General features: G+C 39.5%; 1 protein-coding gene across 1 annotated transcript; it reads right to left on the reverse strand.

Moving 5' to 3' along the window:
• Positions 1 to 16,474: 16,474 nt before the first annotated feature.
• Positions 16,475 to 18,313, reverse strand: LOC130913847 (ADP-ribosylation factor-like protein 8). The gene is made up of 2 exons (XM_057832746.1): positions 17,927 to 18,313; positions 16,475 to 16,697 (listed from the first exon to the last, which is right to left on the reverse strand). The coding sequence occupies exons 1-2, from the start codon at positions 18,047 to 18,049 to the stop codon at positions 16,485 to 16,487; spliced, it is 336 nt and encodes a 111-aa protein (XP_057688729.1). The 5' UTR covers positions 18,050 to 18,313; the 3' UTR covers positions 16,475 to 16,484.
• Between the last annotated feature and the right edge of the window lie 220 nt (positions 18,314 to 18,533).

Genomic DNA, 18,533 nt, shown 5'->3' on the forward strand with positions numbered 1-18,533 from the left:
ATAATATTGCTCTTTTTTTTCAACATCAAATGTGAACAAGTAGTAGTAGTAGTAAATTCCAACATCTAAATAAAGACAGATTGTCTGACATTGTGTAATGGTAAACTTTTGGCAACAATTACTTACAGAGTAAATACATAAGTTGCACAAAAATGGCTTTAAAAGTATGCCATTCCTAAAGTATAACATTACTACACAGCAAAAACACAGCTCCTTAAGACTAAAGTCCCTTGTTTTCAGTGTAAATCTATTGGAAATAAGTTAAATTAACTGCCAGCACTTCAAGTATATTTCACTCAGATTTCTTGAAGAAAAATGGCCAGCTTAAAACAAGATTAACAGCCTTTTTTTAAGCAATAAATTATTATACATAACCCTAAAAAAAAAAAAAAAAAAAACCTTGTCAGAAATGTTCTTTATTCAAGAATATGTATGGTTCAAAACTTTATTTGAAAGCAATTTTTTCTTGATTTAGGTGAAAAATGACCTTATTTTTTTAGATGTTTGGGCTTAATAAGAAGAAATTGCAATATTTAGTTCAAGTAAGTGGAATAATCTGGCGCATTCAACTAGTCTTCAACACTCAAACAAGATGGGGAAAATTATTTGACTAGATTTAAGAAGAATGATCTGATTAAGACGTCATAAATTTAAAGCGTACTGAATGCATTACTGAATAGATGACTTCTTTGTGTCGTTTGGTGCATGTTACAATTATCAACTAACCACTGTGCCGTCATGATAAACATGGTTTGTTGACATCACCTGTGTAAATGTCCGTGGTAAAACTGATGTGATCGGCATGTCTTTCACGAAGAATCGTGGTCGTATAAACTGCATTATTTTTTCATCCAGGGGTTTGGCTATCGGGTCATTTCGGGAATTTCCTCCCGCCTGTGCCCTTCGGTCCGCCCGGCTGCCAAATTAGCACCCGCGCCAGGCCTCTGTCTTGAACCGGAGTGGCGGCAGCAGCTAAGTTTGTACCGGATATCCGCCCGCCCCCGCCGGATCGCTGCGGCGCATTCGGTGCATGGCTCTGCTCTCATGCGCTACCCGCCTAGGGCGAGGCGGCGGCCTGCCGGACCGGCGGGCTCCGTCGGAAGACAGCTACTTGTCAACTATCGATCCCGTGAGGTGTTTAGCCATAGATGGGAGTTTACCACTCGCTTTGGGCTGCATTCCCAAACACCCCGACTCCGGGAGGACCGCGGCGTCTCTGTATTGTCACAAGCCCCGTAGCTTCCTTCATAGTTTATTTGTTAACAATAGCTTTAGCATTCGTGCTAGCAGCAGCCTCATATTCGTTCCAAAAATCATTGTGATGCAGTTTTAAATGGCTGCTGGGTTAGTGCTAGTGGTGTTCAATGAGGACGCTTTCTTTAGGCCTTGAGGAACTGTTTTTGTAGATGGCGAGAGCCACACTGGAAAAGCAACGCACGCTAGTGAGAGCGCCTCAACACTGATGTGTAACACCGCCTCCTCTATGACGCCGTACTCCTAAACCCCTCCTCCCACAGGGGCTTCAGAGAGGGGAGGGGTTGAGCAGGCGGCAGTGAAGAAGTGGAGAAAGCGCACATTTGGAGGCTAAATCAAGTATATAATTATCGGATTGCATTATCGGTTGATTTTTTTATTATCTGTATTATCTGTGTGACGTCATAATTGCCATTATCGGCCGATAATTATCGGTAGCCGATCTTTAATTGAGATGAAGTTTTGGTATTGACCAATTACTTATTTTCCACCATGATTTGCAAATAAATTCTTAAAAAATCAAACAATGTGCTTTTCTGTTTTTTTTTTCTTCCCCACATTCTGTCTCTCTTGAACAGAACAGAACTTGCACAATTAGTGGTTGACTGAATACTTATTTTCCCCACTGTATATAGCAATAGAACAGAATTTTCTGTGGGCCTTGCAAAATCAGTCAAAATCCAGGTAAACGGCCGGGAGCAAAGGGCCTTGCTCCGTTGAAAATGGCTGGTAGTGAATGAGTTAAAGAGGCATGTCATCCATGACAGCCCTTCAACATCCAGGCCGAATATCTATCTTGCAGTAGCGTTAGCTACATAGCAATTATATGTCATGTGTTCTGTCAGATTTTTCTCCTGAAGCTTTTGTGGCGATGAATAAGCAGTCTTTTACATTCATCTGAATTACCATCATTATCATTATTTCCTGCAGGGAACCATGACCTCAGATTTGGAGGTTCTGATCCTCATCCTCGCCGCTTCACACTCGACTGCAAACCGGTCCAGTGACTGCTGCAGGTCGCAGGCTGATGATCCAAACAAATAATGTTAAGTTTTATTAATTACTGAAAACTATTTTACCCTATAAAAGGGTTAACTCATTGGCTTACACCAGTGCTTCTCAGTTATTTTTTGGTACACCCCCCCCCCCAAGGAAGACGTAAATATTTTGCGCCCCCCCCCCCCCCCAAAACTCTCTGCCGCCACTGTAAATAGTATAATTTGTCTATTAAATTATTATTATAAGTACGCATCTGCCTAACATTGTATCCTTTTTTTCTACTAAAGAAAAAACAACAATATAAATGAACTTAGAATAAAATATAACTTTATTAACATTGTTTTGTTTGTAACAGAAAAGACTTAACGCGCATCAATTTGCCTGAATTTAAAAAAAAGTCACATCCAAATTGTAAAAATACACTCAAGGTACATTTTTGACCATATGGTACTGAAAAATAAAATGTAATAAAATCAGTAAATAATTTAAAAATTAATATTAATGTGTTAATGTTTTCGTTGTAATAAAATTTGTAAAATTTTCAATCAAAAAATAAACTACTAGCCTGCCATTGTTGATATCAATAATTACTTACACAAGGCTCATGGGTGCTGAAACCTATAAAATCAGTCACACCCAAGCGCCAGCAGAGGGCGGCAAAATTCCATAAAACACAATTAACAAGTGGGCATTTCACTCTACCGTCATTTAAATCTGTCTGAGCGGGACATGTGCGTTAATTGCGTCAAATATTTTAACGTGATTAATTACAAAAATTAATTACCGCCCGTTAACCCGATAATTTTGACAGCCCTAATTTTAATGTGATTAATTAAAAAAAAAATTAATTACCGCCTTTAACGCGACAAATTTGATAGCCCCACTTTAAGCCAAAACTAAAGACTCTGGATGAGTGTAAGACATTTTGTCTGTAACGTTAAATACAATTAGAAAACGATTTAATTAAAAAATATACGTATATATTAAAAAAAGGCATGTCCGATATTTTTTTGCCGATTCTTTGAAAATGACGTGATTGGACCTAACTGACAGCCAATGGCACTGAAACATGATCATTCACTGCCAGCACTCCTATTCAATTTAATCGACATCTATCACTTATCAGTCAGGATCCGAAGAGTTTATTGGGTTCTAATTTCCAGAAATCCCTTGCTATATTTTCCAAACAAACACTTAAAACTTCACAAAACTGTCTTCTAATTACTTAGAGATGATGTGAAGTGACGCAATTTAAGCTGCGTGGGTTGGTGATCGTCGTACCAAAATAGACAGAATAAAGCTCCAATCCAAATGTTCCGTAACAATGCAAATCTCCGCAGTTCAAATCAAGTTCAGTGCTTTGTTGGGTTTAGTCCTCATCTATTCTCTTATTGTCATGCGACTTATACACCTACAATCCTAAAACCATTGTACTAGCAATTCTAGAGGATTCTGTGAGGTCGTTATTTGTCCGCGAATTGGCAATGCAAAGAGAAAACGCTATTACAAAACCTCCACCAGGTTGGAGACAAATCCCAGGAATATGTCTAATATTCCTGATGGTGCTACCACAAGCAGCCAAGCAGAAAAGCGTATTTCTAATCCAACTGCCAGTGTCTTTGACAGACTCTGACCTTTCACAGACAGGAGGCACTTAAACGCTTTTTCAGGGTTTTTGTGGAAATGGAAGTCATTTAAGCTAATGCTCGATCGAGGCACTCACCAAATCCAATAAAGCGAGAGGTTATAAACTGTCCATTCAAGTCTCCCACTGAGCCAGTGAGCGGACATGGCTAAGGACGCGTGTCTTGTTGGAACGCGGCAAAAGTCAAACTGAGCGGACAGGTCAATAACAGCAGTTACATTGACTCGAAGAAATGCACCCATTTGCGAAAAATGCCACTTTAAAGTTGGCTTTGATTGGCAAAATTTGGATCTTCAAATAGGAATCGGGTGTTGTTTTCTCGAGTGGAAAAAACATATGCGGCTAAACTCATTGGCTGCCATTGATGGAAATAATCGCATATTTGCGTAGTTAACTCGTTGTAACTCACTTTTTTGGATAAAATCTTAATACTAGTGCCATCAAGCGATTAAAAGATCAATCGCATGGAGTGCATAGTTAACTTGAAAATATAGTTAAATCTATACATCTTCATTTTACAAACTTTACATTTCTATATGGCGGTAAACACAGACCAGACTGAAAAAGCTGTTCTGCTCTTGCACTCCTCTTTAAAAGAAACTGCTGTATTTTAAGACAAAACAACTGTTTTGCTTGATAGAACAACATGTCCATATGCTGCCATAGCAGATTCATGGTGTGTCAAGTTCAAAAATAGATCCTTAGGTAGACATTATAAAATTACCCAAAAATAAGGAGAGAAGACACTCAGTTTTCTTGGCCAAGGAGAGCAAAGGAGGGACTAGACAAAGGAATGCTAGATTACGTTGTATAGTCACCAAAATTGATCTAAGGAAAAAACCCTCCTTTGATCTTTTTATTAGGGGTTTGTCCTAACACAGAAAGGGTGTCGCCCTGAAGGGAGGGGGGAGCAAGCTGGAGACACCCATGTGATTTTGGTTGGCTATGTGTGAGCATGTAGGTGGAACTAAATAACTACACGTATGTAAGCAAGGGCACATGTAAAGGACGGTCAAAATGACCAGACACTTCAGTTATGCAACGCTACGGCCATGGAAGATGTCCTCGGATGGAAAACTGTCCTCGAAGGTCTAGACGAAAGTCTAGACGTAAGACGCTGAAGATGTCCTAGAAGGTCTAGTTACGCAATGTTGCGGCCATGAAGCAAGGCAGTTGTCTTCCCGACCCTTTTTACTCTTTGTAACACTTAAACATTATACTACACCCTAGTATAGCAAGCAATAATCATTTACTGGTTATATCAATAAGAGAAACATATGGCAATATGTATTATTTATGGTATATATGAGCACAAGCAGATATTCAATCAATCAAGCAAATATTCAATCAACCCTCGATAATTAACTCAACATGGTGCATTAAAACCCCCGAACTATTTTAACTTGACCGCTTTACCCTGGAAACCCCTGTTTACAGACGTCAAATTTTTCATTGTGACGTAATTCGTTTAAAAGTTTAAAATATGCGAGTGAAAAAAATTTTTAAGTCGTTTTTTTTTTTTAATATTAAATATTAGACACAAATTAACGATTCTAAGCTAAAAATGACAGACATTTTGAATAGATATAATTACTTACCTTGTCTTTATGGCTTGGTTGAAACAAAACTGGTTGCATTACGTCTGTAAATGGGGTTTTCAGGGTAAAACGGACAAATTAAAAATAGTTTGGGGGCTTCATGCGCCATGAATCTACTATGGCAGCATATAGACATTGTTCTATCAAACACAACAGTTGTTTTGGCTTAAAATACTGCAGTTTCTTTTAAAGAGGAGTGCAAGAGCAGAAACTCCTTTTTCAGTCTTGTCTGTGTTTTCTGTCATATATATCTTTAAATTCATGTGTATCTTTTTTGTTTTTTAATTTTGTCATTTGTTATAAAAGTTTAGAGCAGAACAAAAGCCAATATGTCAAGGCAATGCTGATACGACATAGTTTTAGGGCTATCTGTCATTGATAGATGGCTCTCTTTGGGCCCCAAATGTCCCTCCTTGGTTGCAGATGGAGAGCAGCGACACAGCTCGGTCAGGTCCATTACCTTTAAGGAGTGCGCTTCTACTTTTCTGTCTCTGCCTTCATTCTTTATATCCCCTCCATTACCACCAAAATCGGCCCAGTGAATACCAGACACTTTCAATGTAGGGTAAGCGGCCAAGAATTTGGAGTGGAATCGCACAAACATTTGCTACAAATGTGCAGTAATGCACAGTAGTTTTGACATGATTAATTGATTATCAAGAAAGTATTATCAAATTAATTGACCATTATTTTAATAGTTGAATCATTGTTTACCGAGACTGTTGACCTAAAAATGGTTTAAATCCTCACTATTGAGCCTCTTAATAGTGAACGTTCCAAAATAATTGAGGATCTATGTACAACAAAAGAACAATTGGCTAACTTGTATTGCAAAAATTTGCTAGCTAAAATGCTATAAAATTGGGCTGTCAAAATTATCATGTTAACGGGCGGTAAACATTAAAACATTAAAATATTTGACGCTAGAGGTGTACATCGACACCGCCCTCACGATTCGATTCGATTAAGATTCGGAAGGCCACGATTCGATTCGATTCGATTCAGCGGGTCACGATTCGATTCAGTTCGATTCGGCAATGCATTGCGATGCATTAAAGCCTGGGATGCATTAAAATTCTAAAGCAAAGCATATTTTTTGTGAATCATGAGCCAACACAAGCGGACAGACATTAAACAACTTTTTATTGGCTCTTGTGTCACTCCTGGTCGAAGTCAAATGAAAATAGTATACTTTCATATATATCTTTAAAAAAAAAAAAAAACAGATCACAGCATTTAATTAGTGCTTATAATGAGACCAGGGCTTTCTCTTTTTTTTTTTTTTTTTTACACACAGTAGCAGCCTTTCACACAGTGCAACATCTGAACTCCTGTGCAAAATCAGTAATAACAGTCACTGTATTTTAGTCACAACGACCCATCAATAAAAATATTCAAGTAAATATTAAAGAAAACGACAAAGAAAATATTGTAGTGCAGCAGCATCTTTATCGCAATATCAATCCAGGGATCAGTTCAGTTGCAAACAAAACATCAACTAAATTGCAATGTAGAACAAAAGTAAAATGTAGGCCTAGCCAATCTTATATCTATAATATTTCTCGCTCCCTCTTTCTCCGTTTCAGCCATTGTTATGTTATGTCCTATCTCTCTGCTCTCTCGATTACAACTGCGCTAGTCTGTGACGTTACTCCGGTAAGGAAGCGGATTTGGGTTCCTCGTCCCCCCTGCATAGAGGTTAGATCTTGTGCCCGAACCCGACCCGACCCGAAATGTGAAGCATTCACGTTTCGGTGGGTCGGGTCGGGCCGCCGTGCCGGACTAATAAAGTATTAAAAAAAAAAAAAAAAATGCACAGAGGGCTGTGGCGCAGCCCTCTTTTTCTTCTTCTCCTCCCGTTATTTCGTTGTGTGAATGCTTTTATAATTCTCATAAATATATGTAGACTATTTAAATATTGAGTAAACTTGCGTTTTTTTCCTGCCAACTGAGAATTCGTTACGAAAGACACTTTTATTTACGCACACAAAGGCAAATGTGATCCTTTTGAATCTTGTCCTCTGTGTGTCTGCAAAACTGTGTTTTTTTTATATTAAACTTTCCCAGCGTTATTTCGTTGTGTAAATGCTTCTATAAATTTCATAAAAATATGTAGACTATTTAAATATTGAGTAAACTTGCGTTTTTTGTCTGCCAACTGAGAATTTGTTAGGAAAGACACTTTTATTTATGCACACAAAGGCAAATGTGATCCTTTCGAATCTTCTCCTCTGTGTGTCTGCAAAACTGTGTTTTTTTTATATTAAACTTTCCCAGCGTTATTTCGTTGTGTAAAGGCTTTTATAACTCTTATAAAAATATGTAGATTATTTAAACAGTAAGAAAACTTGAAGAAATGAAAATAAACTGCTGCTGCTGCTGCGTTTTTTTTTCCACATCACTCGGCTCGGGCATGCAAATCTATAGTTAATTGATCTGGCCGGTCGGGCTTCAATACCAACGGGCCGTGTTGGGTTGGGCTGGAATTTTTTAGGCCCGATCTAACCTCTACGGGCTTGCTTTGAATGTAAAGTAGCTCTCTCTACAGGTAAACATGAGGATAACAATACATATGGGGAAACCAAATCCATTGCATCACCGGAATTGTGCAGGGAAGATTTTTGAACGTACTTATATATTTTAAAATGCGCTGAATCGATTCAGCGTGTTGCCCGCATCGAATCGAATCGTCCCTGCCCCGCATCGGGATGCATCGCCGCATCGATTATTGTTGACACCCTTATTTGACGCAATTAACGCACATGCCCCGCTCAGATTAAAATGACAGCAGTGTAATGTCCGCTTGTTACTTGTTACCTGTTTTTTGTTGTTTGGCGCCCTCTGCTGGCACATGGGTTCAAATAATTTTATGGGTTTGGGGAGTGAGCATGGTGTAATGACATCAACAATGGCGAGCTACTAGTTTATTTTTTGATTGAAAATTTTACAAATGATAATAAAACGAAAACATTAAGAGGGGTTTTAATATAAAATTCCTATAACTTGTACTAACATTTATCTTTTAAGGACTACAAGTTTTTCTATCCATGGATCGCTTTAAGAGAATGTTAATAATGTTAATGGCATCTTGTTGATTTATTGTTATAATAAACAAATACAGTACTTATGTACTGTATGTTGAATGTATATATCCGTCTTGTGTCTTATCTTTTCATTCCAACAATAATTTACAGAAAAATATGGCATATTTTATAGATAGTTTGAATTGCGATTAATTATGATTAATTTTTAAGCTGTAATTAACTCATTTAAAATTTTTAATCGTTTAACAGCCCTACAATAAAATGCTAACTTTTTTTTTTCTGTTTTTTTTTTTTTTTTTTTTTTTTTACAATTCTCTTGACAAATTGGTCAAACACTCAAAAACTGCAAAGTTTACCTCTAAACTAGATTATGAATGCATAAACAAACATATTAGCTCAAACAAAAACGTACAACCTTATGCTGACCTTAACAGTGAGCAGTTCGATTCAGCCATGTAAAACGACTTGTTATATTGACTGTTGCCACTAGAGGGCAGTGTATACACCCGAATCAATAAAACTAAATGCAACAATCCTACTCTCTGTTGACCTTAACAGTGAGCAGTTGGATTCAGCCATGTTAGACGACATGTCATATTGACTGTTGCCACTAGAGGGCAGTGTATCCACCCGAATCAATAAAACTAGATGCAAAACAAATTGTAACCACACCACATTAATTAAACGAATCCTCAAAGCAGCAATATTTGATTTGAAGCCCTTTTGTAATCAAATTACTCGATTGAATCGATTAATTGTTGCAGCACTATTGATTTGTCTAGTGCTGCAACGATTAATCGATTAAATCGAGTAAAAAAAAAAATATTCGAATTAAATTTTGTTGCTTCGAGTATTCTTTTAATTAAAGTGGTGTTGTAATGATTTATTTTGAAAGAGTTTGCATTTAGTTTTATGAATTAGGGTGGATACACTGGTCTCTGCTCTGCCTCTTTTCACGTGGCTGAATCCAACTGTTCCCTGTTAGGACCAACATAAGTTAAGTTTTGTTTGAGTTAATGTTTTTTTATGCATTCATTATTTAGTTTATAGCTATATTTAGCCATTTTTTGTGGGAATATGTGTCTGAACCATTTGTTAAGAGCATTGTAAAAAAAACGTTAGCATTTTATAGCATTTAAGCTAGTTGACTTTTTCTGTGTAAGTTAGCCAATTTTTCTTTTGTTGTACATAGATCCTCATTTTTATTTTATTTTTTTTATTATACCGTTTGAGGCTCAGCTCAGGTATTTTAATTTTTCATGTTTCTTATCCGATTACTCAATTATTCGAACTAACTAGTCCATCGATTAATCGACTGCTAAAATATTCGATAGCTGCAGCCCTAGATTTGTCCCAACTAAAATAGTGTAATAAAACTGTATTTTGTTATATATATATATTTTTTAATATATTTTGCTTTAAAAATATTTCATGTAAAAAAAAATTTTTGTTAATTCTTATTTTTGTTTTAAAAATGACAAATCATTTCTGCAGTTGACAAAACCACACTTTTTTAATTAATCAAACTTTTCTAAGTGACTATTTCTTCCCGGTGATGCAGTAGTTACATGTAATGAGCTTATAACACATTATTTTTCAATCATTTTTAATATTTGCACCTTGAATGCAAATGGTCTACTCGAAGGCTGCAACAGCTATTCGATTAATAAAATAAGTTCATAATCATTTTTTGCCGGGAGCTATGAGCAGTCCCGTTTGGGCCCTTGTTTGTGTGTAGCGTGATGCTGCGCGCACGCACCAGTGATTGGAGCAAGAGAGAGAGAGTTCACTGCTACACTCAAGTTGGGTTGCTAAATCAATAATACAAAAGATCGAGAGTTAGATTCTCTGGGGCAGTTTACATGGCGAGTCTGCGACACAAAGACACAATGACTGAGTTGCGGACTCGCCTCGCGTGCATATGGTGTCGGCGAAGACGGAAGGTGAAGACGAAAAATACTGAATCCTGCCTCCAAAGTGGAAGAATCCGATTGCGGGGGGTTGAGGGGGGCTTCCTCGGCATGCATATAAAAGGCTCCTGCGGCGCGAGACCACGCTATTAACGTCAGCACTCGTACACGTCACTTTAGCGTGCGCAGTGGTGCTACTAAACATTAAAAACAGCAAATATGGCGGAATGTCGGCTTTAATTTACTGTTTTAATAATATTTCTAAATTAAATATGTTGAATGTTTCAATTTTTGTGCCTTTTTGAGCCAAAGAAAAATGACATTGCTCTGAGTGGGCGGGCATATTTATTTCCGGGCTGAGGGAGCTTGGTGGGGTCAAAGTGCATCAATCTCTGTCGCCCAGTAAATCTGCACTGCCCCCTAGGGCCTGGCATGAATACTACATCGTTTTCATGCGGAATCGCGACATTGTTCAAATGGAGACGCAAATGCAAATTTGAAATTTTTCGTATTCTCAGAGAGTCACCATGAAAACGGCCCCTCTTTTGTGTTGTTACATCCGGTGTGCCTCCGTCAGAGGTGATTAAATGAAGCCAGTTATATTGTTTATATTATTTGTTGATGAGACTTATTAATTAGCATGGTGTGCTTAGCCAGTTAGCGATTATGCTAATCTAGGCCCTTGTACACAGGCAGAAGGCTTCATCCTTTCATTCATTTTCCATGCCGCTTTTCCTCACGAGGGTCACAGAGGTGCTTGAGCCTATCCCAGCTAACTACGGACAGTAGGCAGGGTACACCCTGAACTGGTAGGCAGAAGGCTTCCACATTCAAAATGCATGTCTGCCCAAAACCAATGTCGATATTATCCAATATTAGAGATGTCCCAATCACGTCATTTTTCAAAGTATCGGAATCGGCAAAAAAATATCGGACGTGCCTTTTTTTTTTTTTATATATATTTTTTAAATAAATCGTTTTCTAATTGTATTTAACGTTACAGACATAATATGTTAAACTAATCCAGAGTCTTTAGTTTTGGCTTAAGGTAGGGTTATCAAATTTATCCCGATAATGGCGGAAATCAATTTTTTAAAATTTGTATCACATTAAAATATTTAACGCAATTAATGCATGCGCTGCACGACCCACTCACGCATTGTCGCGCTCAATCTGTAATGGCGCAGTTTTACCTTATAGAGAGCTAAAAGGCAGCGTAAAATGAGTGGAGTGAAGGCGAAGGACAGAAGGCATCTTAATCCCCAAAGAGAAGGACTCGTCATCCATTAGCCAGTTTCGCCAGATCAACCTGCTGAATGTGGAGGGGAAAATTTTCTTTAGCATCACAGCCCAAAGACTCTCTGCCTTCCTTCAAACAAACAACTTTATTGACACATCAGTGCAGAAGGCCGGGATCAAGGGTTTCTCAGGATATCTGGAGCACGCGAATATGATCTGGCACCAGATACAATCTGCAAAAAAGGAACGGAGAGATCTACATGTGGTTTTTCCAGACCTCACCAACGCCTTTGGGTCAGTCCCTCATATCAGATCTTGTAGACGGCCTTCAATTACTTTGGCGTACCAACCCACATCACGGATCTGGTCAAGAGCTACTTCCAGGATCTCCAATCCTGCGTAACATATGACATACATATGATGTGCTGCCATCTCCCGTAAACCTACAGCACTGGTTTGGAAAAGACCCAGCATGCCCCCTGTGTGCGACCCCAGCAACACTCAAGCACATCATGGTGGGCTGCAAAACTAGCCTCACTCAAGGCAGATATACAGTGCCTTGCAAAAGTATTCGGCCCCCTTGAACCTTGCAACCTTTCGCCACATTTCAGGCTTCAAACATAAAGATATAAAATTTTAATTTTTTGTCAAGAATCAACAACAAGTGGGACACAATGGTGAAGTGGAACAAAATTTATTGGATTATTTAAACTTTTTTAACAAATAAAAAACTGAAAAGTGGGGCGTGCAATATTATTCGGCCCCCTTGCGTTAATACTTTGTAGCGCCACCTTTTGCTCCAATTACAGCTGCAAGTCGCTTGGGGTATGTTTCTATCAGTTTTGCACATCGAGAGACTGACATTCTTGCCCATTCTTCCTTGCAAAACAGCTCCAGCTCAGTGAGGTTGGATGGAGAGTGTTTGTGAACAGCACTCTTCAGCTCTTTCCACAGATTCTCGATTGGATTCAAGTCCGGACTTTGACTTGGCCATTCTAACACCTGGATATGTTTATTTTTGAACCATTTCATTGTAGATTTGGCTTTATGTTTTGGATCATTTTCCTGTTGGAAGATAAATCTCCGTCCCAGTCTCAGGTCTTGTGCAGATACCAACAGGTTTTCTTCCAGAATGTTCCTGTATTTGGCTGCATCCATCTTCCCGTCAATTTTAACCATCTTCCCTGTCCCTGCTGAAGAAAAGCAGGCCCAAACCATGATGCTGCCACCACCATGTTTGACAGTGGGGATGGTGTGTTCAGGGTGATGAGCTGTGTTGCTTTTACGCCAAACATATCGTTTTGCATTGTGGCCAAAAAGTTCAATTTTGGTTTCATCTGACCATAGCACCTTCTTCCACATGTTTGGTGTGTCTCCCAGGTGGCTTGTGGCAAACTTTAAACAAGACTTTTTATGGATATCTTTGAGAAATGGCTTTCTTCTTGCCACTCTTCCATAAAGGCCAGATTTGTGCAGTGTACGACTGATTGTTGTCCTATAGACAGACTCTCCCACCTCAGCTGTAGATCTCTGCAGTTCATCCAGAGTGATCATGGGCCTCTTGGCTGCATCTCTGATCAGTTTTCTCCTTATTTGAGAAGAAAGTTTGGAAGGACGGCCGGGTCTTGGTAGATTTGCAGTGGTCTGATTCTCCTTCCATTTCAATATGATGGCTTGCACAGTGCTCCTTGAGATGTTTAAAGCTTGGGAAATCTTTTTGTATCCAAATCCGGCTTTAAACTTCTCCACAACAGTATCTCGGACCTGCCTGGTGTGTTCCTTGGTTTTCATAATGCTCTCTGCACTTTAAACAGAACCCTGAGACTATCACAGAGCAGGTTCATTTATACGGAAACTTGATTACACACAGGTGGATTCTATTTATCATCATCGGTCATTTAGGACAACTTTGGATCATTCAGAGATCCTCACTGAACTTCTGGAGTGAGTTTGCTGCACTGAAAGTAAAGGGGCCGAATAACATTGCACGCCCCACTTTTCAGTTTTTTATTTGTTAAAAAAGTTTAAATGATCCAATAAATGTTGTTCCACTTCACGATTGTGTCCCACTTGTTGTTGATTCTTGACAAAAAAATTAAATTTCATATCTTTATGTTTGAAGCCTGAAATGTGGCGAAAGGTTGCAAGATTCAAGGGGGCCGAATACTTTTGCAAGGCACTGTACATGGAGACACAACCAGGTCCTCAGATGTCTAGCTTATAAACTTGAGCGCAAGAGGGTTTCCATCAATGCCCAACCTATGAACCAGCACGCTTACCAACACCCACCATCGTTTATTCGGGAGGGGGAAAAGCAGAGGTCAAGGCCCGCACACCCTGACCTGGGCCCCCTGAAGGCAGCCAGGGACTGGTAGATGCAGGTCGACCTAGATCAGAGGCTCATCTTCCCCCCGGAGATCGCAACGACCACCCTACGTCCAGACCTCGTCCTATGGTCCAATACATCCAAGCTCGCCTCCATCATTGAGCTAACAGTTCCTTGGGAGGATGCTGTCGGAGAAGTGTATGAACGCAAAAAGCTGCGGTACTGATGATGTGTCTCAGTGGCTGAGCAGAGCCTTAAAGCAGCAGCTCCTAGTCCATCCAGGTATGCGGTCAGGTGCAAGCTTGGCTCAGGGAGGAGGACACCCCTGCCATGCATAGTCCTGGGGATTGTTACACCGAGTCCTTCTATCGAATTTTGGAAGCCTTTGGAGCCTTTTTTTAATTGGCTAAAGCCTTACAATCCCTCTCCCTACGATTAGAGCTATCGTGGGAAGCAAGGTAGCAATTGATCTTTTTCTTAGCACCCTATGTTATTTCCCAACGCAGAGAAGATATATCAATTGGTAGCACTACGCACAGTCATGGTTCCACTTCCCATCATGCATTTGGGCATGGCTACAGTATCATTTACTGAAAGCTCAACAAATACACTAGATGGCAATATTTAGTCACAATATACAAAGTCACATTTGTCCTTTAAGAATTACAAGTCTTTCTATCCGTGGATCCCTCTCACAGAAAGAATGTTAATAATGTAAATGCCATCTTGAGGATTTATTGTCATAATAAACAAATACAGTGTTGAACGTATATATTCGTCCGAGTTTTATTCATTTTTTTCTTAATGCATTGCCAAAATGTATATGATCGGAAAAAATTATCGGGAATGATTGGAATTGAATCGGGAGCAAAAAAAAGCAATCGGATCGGGAGATATCGGGATCGGCAGATACTCAAACTAAAACGATCGGGAGCAAAAAAAACATGATCGGAACAACCCTATCCAATATCATTTTAAAATGCTTTTATCGGCAGATATTATAGGTTACCCGATAATATCTGGCAACTCTGCTTAAAAGTCTATACAGAAGAAAGCGTTGATTACATCTTTGGAGCGTACAAATTCACAATTGAAGCCATTCTAAAAACATTTGAACTCCCCCAATGCCTCAATTCTAAGGTAAGCGCTAGGTTGCATGCAATTTGACTGTTTGCCAACTCCAACTTGACCACAAATTGTCTGCTGGCAAAACAAACCCTCGCTGAAATGGAACATGTGCACTCAGTCTAATGAAAGTGTGTAGGAGGCACTCTGGGATCCGTCGGAATTTGATGTCTGCGGGAGCGCGTGAATAAATGCATGCAAAAAAATAATAAAATCCCGCCAACATTTGGTAACAACGCTATGTGACAAATGAATCCGACACTGAAAATAAAGAATTATATTATGCTGATTTGCTGTAAATTATTCCTTTTTTTTCTCCCACCTCTCACCCACATGCACTTAAATCTTCATAAGTCACATGACCTTTTCAGACATTTCAAACGCCACATTTCAGAACAATACAATGTGACATGTAAATCCACCAGTGAAAATAGAAAAATTATTGGGTGGTGATTAGTTTTTCTGTCAGAATTATACCTTGTTTTGCAAATACATTGTGAATGACTCCATATATTATACCACATTGTTATCGAGAAAAAGGCGGGGTTAACCCGCTGCTTGTCAGTCAATCACAAAGCACATTCCGTGCAGTGAATGTTCATGTTTGAATGTCATTGATGACAACTTAATCATACAGTTGGAGTTGCGCATAAATTGCTTAGTCTTATAGAAAGTAGAACTATCAGGATTACGGGTGGGAACCGCTGGTAGCTCACGATTTGCGATTCAAAGCTCACCATAACGATAATATCACAGTATGGCGATACAACAATTATCGATAACAGAAAAACAAGCTATTTGAAGTGGGAGGTATTCGTCCACTTCAAACCGATTGGACATCTATGGCCTTCAGTGGCAACCAACGCCAGGCAGCGAGTTCATTTTGGGGCGTTTCATGTCATTTCCTGTTTATTTTCGGTCACTTCATTTTCCTTTTAGGGCATTTAGCAAGGGCGTAGGTTTGGTCTCAATGTTGGTAGGGATGCTATAAGTGTTAGGTTTTGTGTTGGTTTTCTCCTAGTGTGACTTGTCCCTGTGATTGCCCATTGATTTTACCTGTTGTGCCTCCTAGTGTATCCTCCAACACTGCATCCTCCTGTGCTCACCTGTTCCTCGTTGTCGTTACCCCTTGTCTGTGTGTGTGTGTATATAAGCTCCCAGTTCATACCTGTTAAGTTGTAGAAATTGCAAATAGGGAGATTTCTGTTTGCCAACTCCGATGACACGCGCGCGCGCGCGACAATCGCTAAGACAAAATGCAACCTTTTTTTTTTCAAGTTCATTTTGGTCACAACACTTGTATAAAAATTAACTACACTGTCAAAGAACCTCTTTTTGGTGGCATCAGAGATAGTCTTCAACTTGCTCCATGTATTGTCTGGCATCATGTGATACTGCTATGTTGCCTGTGTCATGCCAGTTCTCCTTGTTCCTGTAATCAACATCTAGGATATCCTCAGCTTTCCTGATCACATCCATTTGCACAAATTTGGACATCAGCTTCCTCAGCAGCCTCTTCATCTCATCAACCATCACTCCAATTAGGGTTTCGTCAGACTAAATCAGCAAGATTAAAAACATTAATTACATCATTTAGAAAATGAATCATATTTGTTTTTAAAAGTATCTTTGTCATGGCAGTTTTTTAATTGAATTGTAACCTAGAATTCAAACTTTATATTTTTTGTTTCAGCACAGTAATAATGATATAATGTAATAAAGTGTATAGTATACACTTTAGCTTTAGCATAATAGCGAATCTAAGGCTACGTTCATACTACAGGTCTTAATGCACGAATCCGATTTTTCCGTATTTTTCCGACTCGAGTGAGGCATAAACTTGACGGTCTGAACGTGACAAGTCGCATAGAACGGGACCATTTCAAATCCGATCTGGGTCACTTTCGTATGTGGTCTAAATCCGATCTGGGCCACATTTTTCCAGACTGTCGCGGCGGTCTGTACTGTCCAGTCCCGCAAATCGGATTTAATGCAGCAATTACGTCATCAAATAGCGAGAGAGTCGTTACCGTAGCGATGCACCTGTGCGTTATTAGCGCCTAGCTTGCAGTGAACACGGCTTTTGAGGAAGAGCTGAGCTTGACAACAGTCATAAAAAATAAAAATGGGTTGAGGATAAGCCTGAGAATGCTCAGTTTTCTCTCTGTTCCAAGTGAGCAATATTTCAACATTGCCTCCACGGCCGAGAGTCGGGACAAACTGCCCGTATGTGTGTGTGACGTGCACGGACAGTGCGTGCATGCTATCGATCCATATAAACTTTGAATATTTGCCTAAACGGGGATTATTTATATCTGTTATTTGTGTCCACCTTTTGAAAAGCAAAATATGATATCCCTGGAAAGACGGATGACGTCTGTCATTTGTTTTGATGGTTCTGCGCATGCGGGTCTTCTTTCTTGCTTAGCGGGTGTCGGACTGCGAATTAGTGCGCATGCGTAATACTTGAACGGTCTCAATGGATAAAGGCAGTCTGAACGGGCACGCCAAAAAAACGGATATGACAAAAAAATCGGATTCATGCATTAAGACCTGTAGTATGAACGTAGCCTAAATGATTAAACTTCAAGTAAGTAACGATACGCTTTCTCACTTAAATTCATATATTGTGGGGGTAGGACCGCAGTGGTTTAATATTCCATGATGTTTGATCCACGAAAACACAGAGTAAAGCAGCGACTTCTTCCTCGTCATCGTTCTCCCATCATTAGCTCTAATGCTATTAGCATTAGGCTAGTTAGCTATCGCTGGCAGGTAAGACTTACGGCAATTACGTTGACGAACGTCGTTTTTCCCGAATACTGGAGGCCGCCCAGGGTCAGCTCCATCTCTTCCTTCCAAAATAAAGACTTGAACCAGTCTAAAAGCCGGTTTATTAGTGCCAGCATCTTGGGAAGTCGGTGGTGCTTCGCCTCTTCCCTCCCTGTCAGATGTTTGGTTGGGCTTTTCCAGCTCTGAAGGGGAGGGAGGGCAGGGAAGTCGGAGACGGCCAGGATATTCGTTGTTGGTCACTTTCCGAATCGGGCCGAATGGTATCGTTACAAAACGGTGACAAACAAAAACGTAAAAAAAAAAAAAAAAATTGACATTTTTGGAAAATCGGGAGATTTGGCTTTCTAATCGTGAGGCGTGAGCATTGGGGTCAAAATCGGGAGTCTCCCGACCAAATCGGGAAACTTAACAGGTATGCCAGTTTCTTTTCACTCCTTGTTGCATCATTGTCTGTGTCAATGTCACTTCCAAGTCCTGTCCAAGCCCTCGTGTACCAGTCCCTCCGTTTAAGTAAGTTTTGGTTTGAACATTGCCTTTTTGATCCCCAGCCCTTTTGGTTGTACTTTGTGCTTTTGGTTAGTTGTTATTAAAACGTGTTTT

This window comes from Corythoichthys intestinalis, chromosome 3 (assembly GCF_030265065.1).
Source record: "Corythoichthys intestinalis isolate RoL2023-P3 chromosome 3, ASM3026506v1, whole genome shotgun sequence".
In the NCBI taxonomy this organism is placed as follows: Eukaryota; Metazoa; Chordata; class Actinopteri; order Syngnathiformes; family Syngnathidae; genus Corythoichthys; species Corythoichthys intestinalis.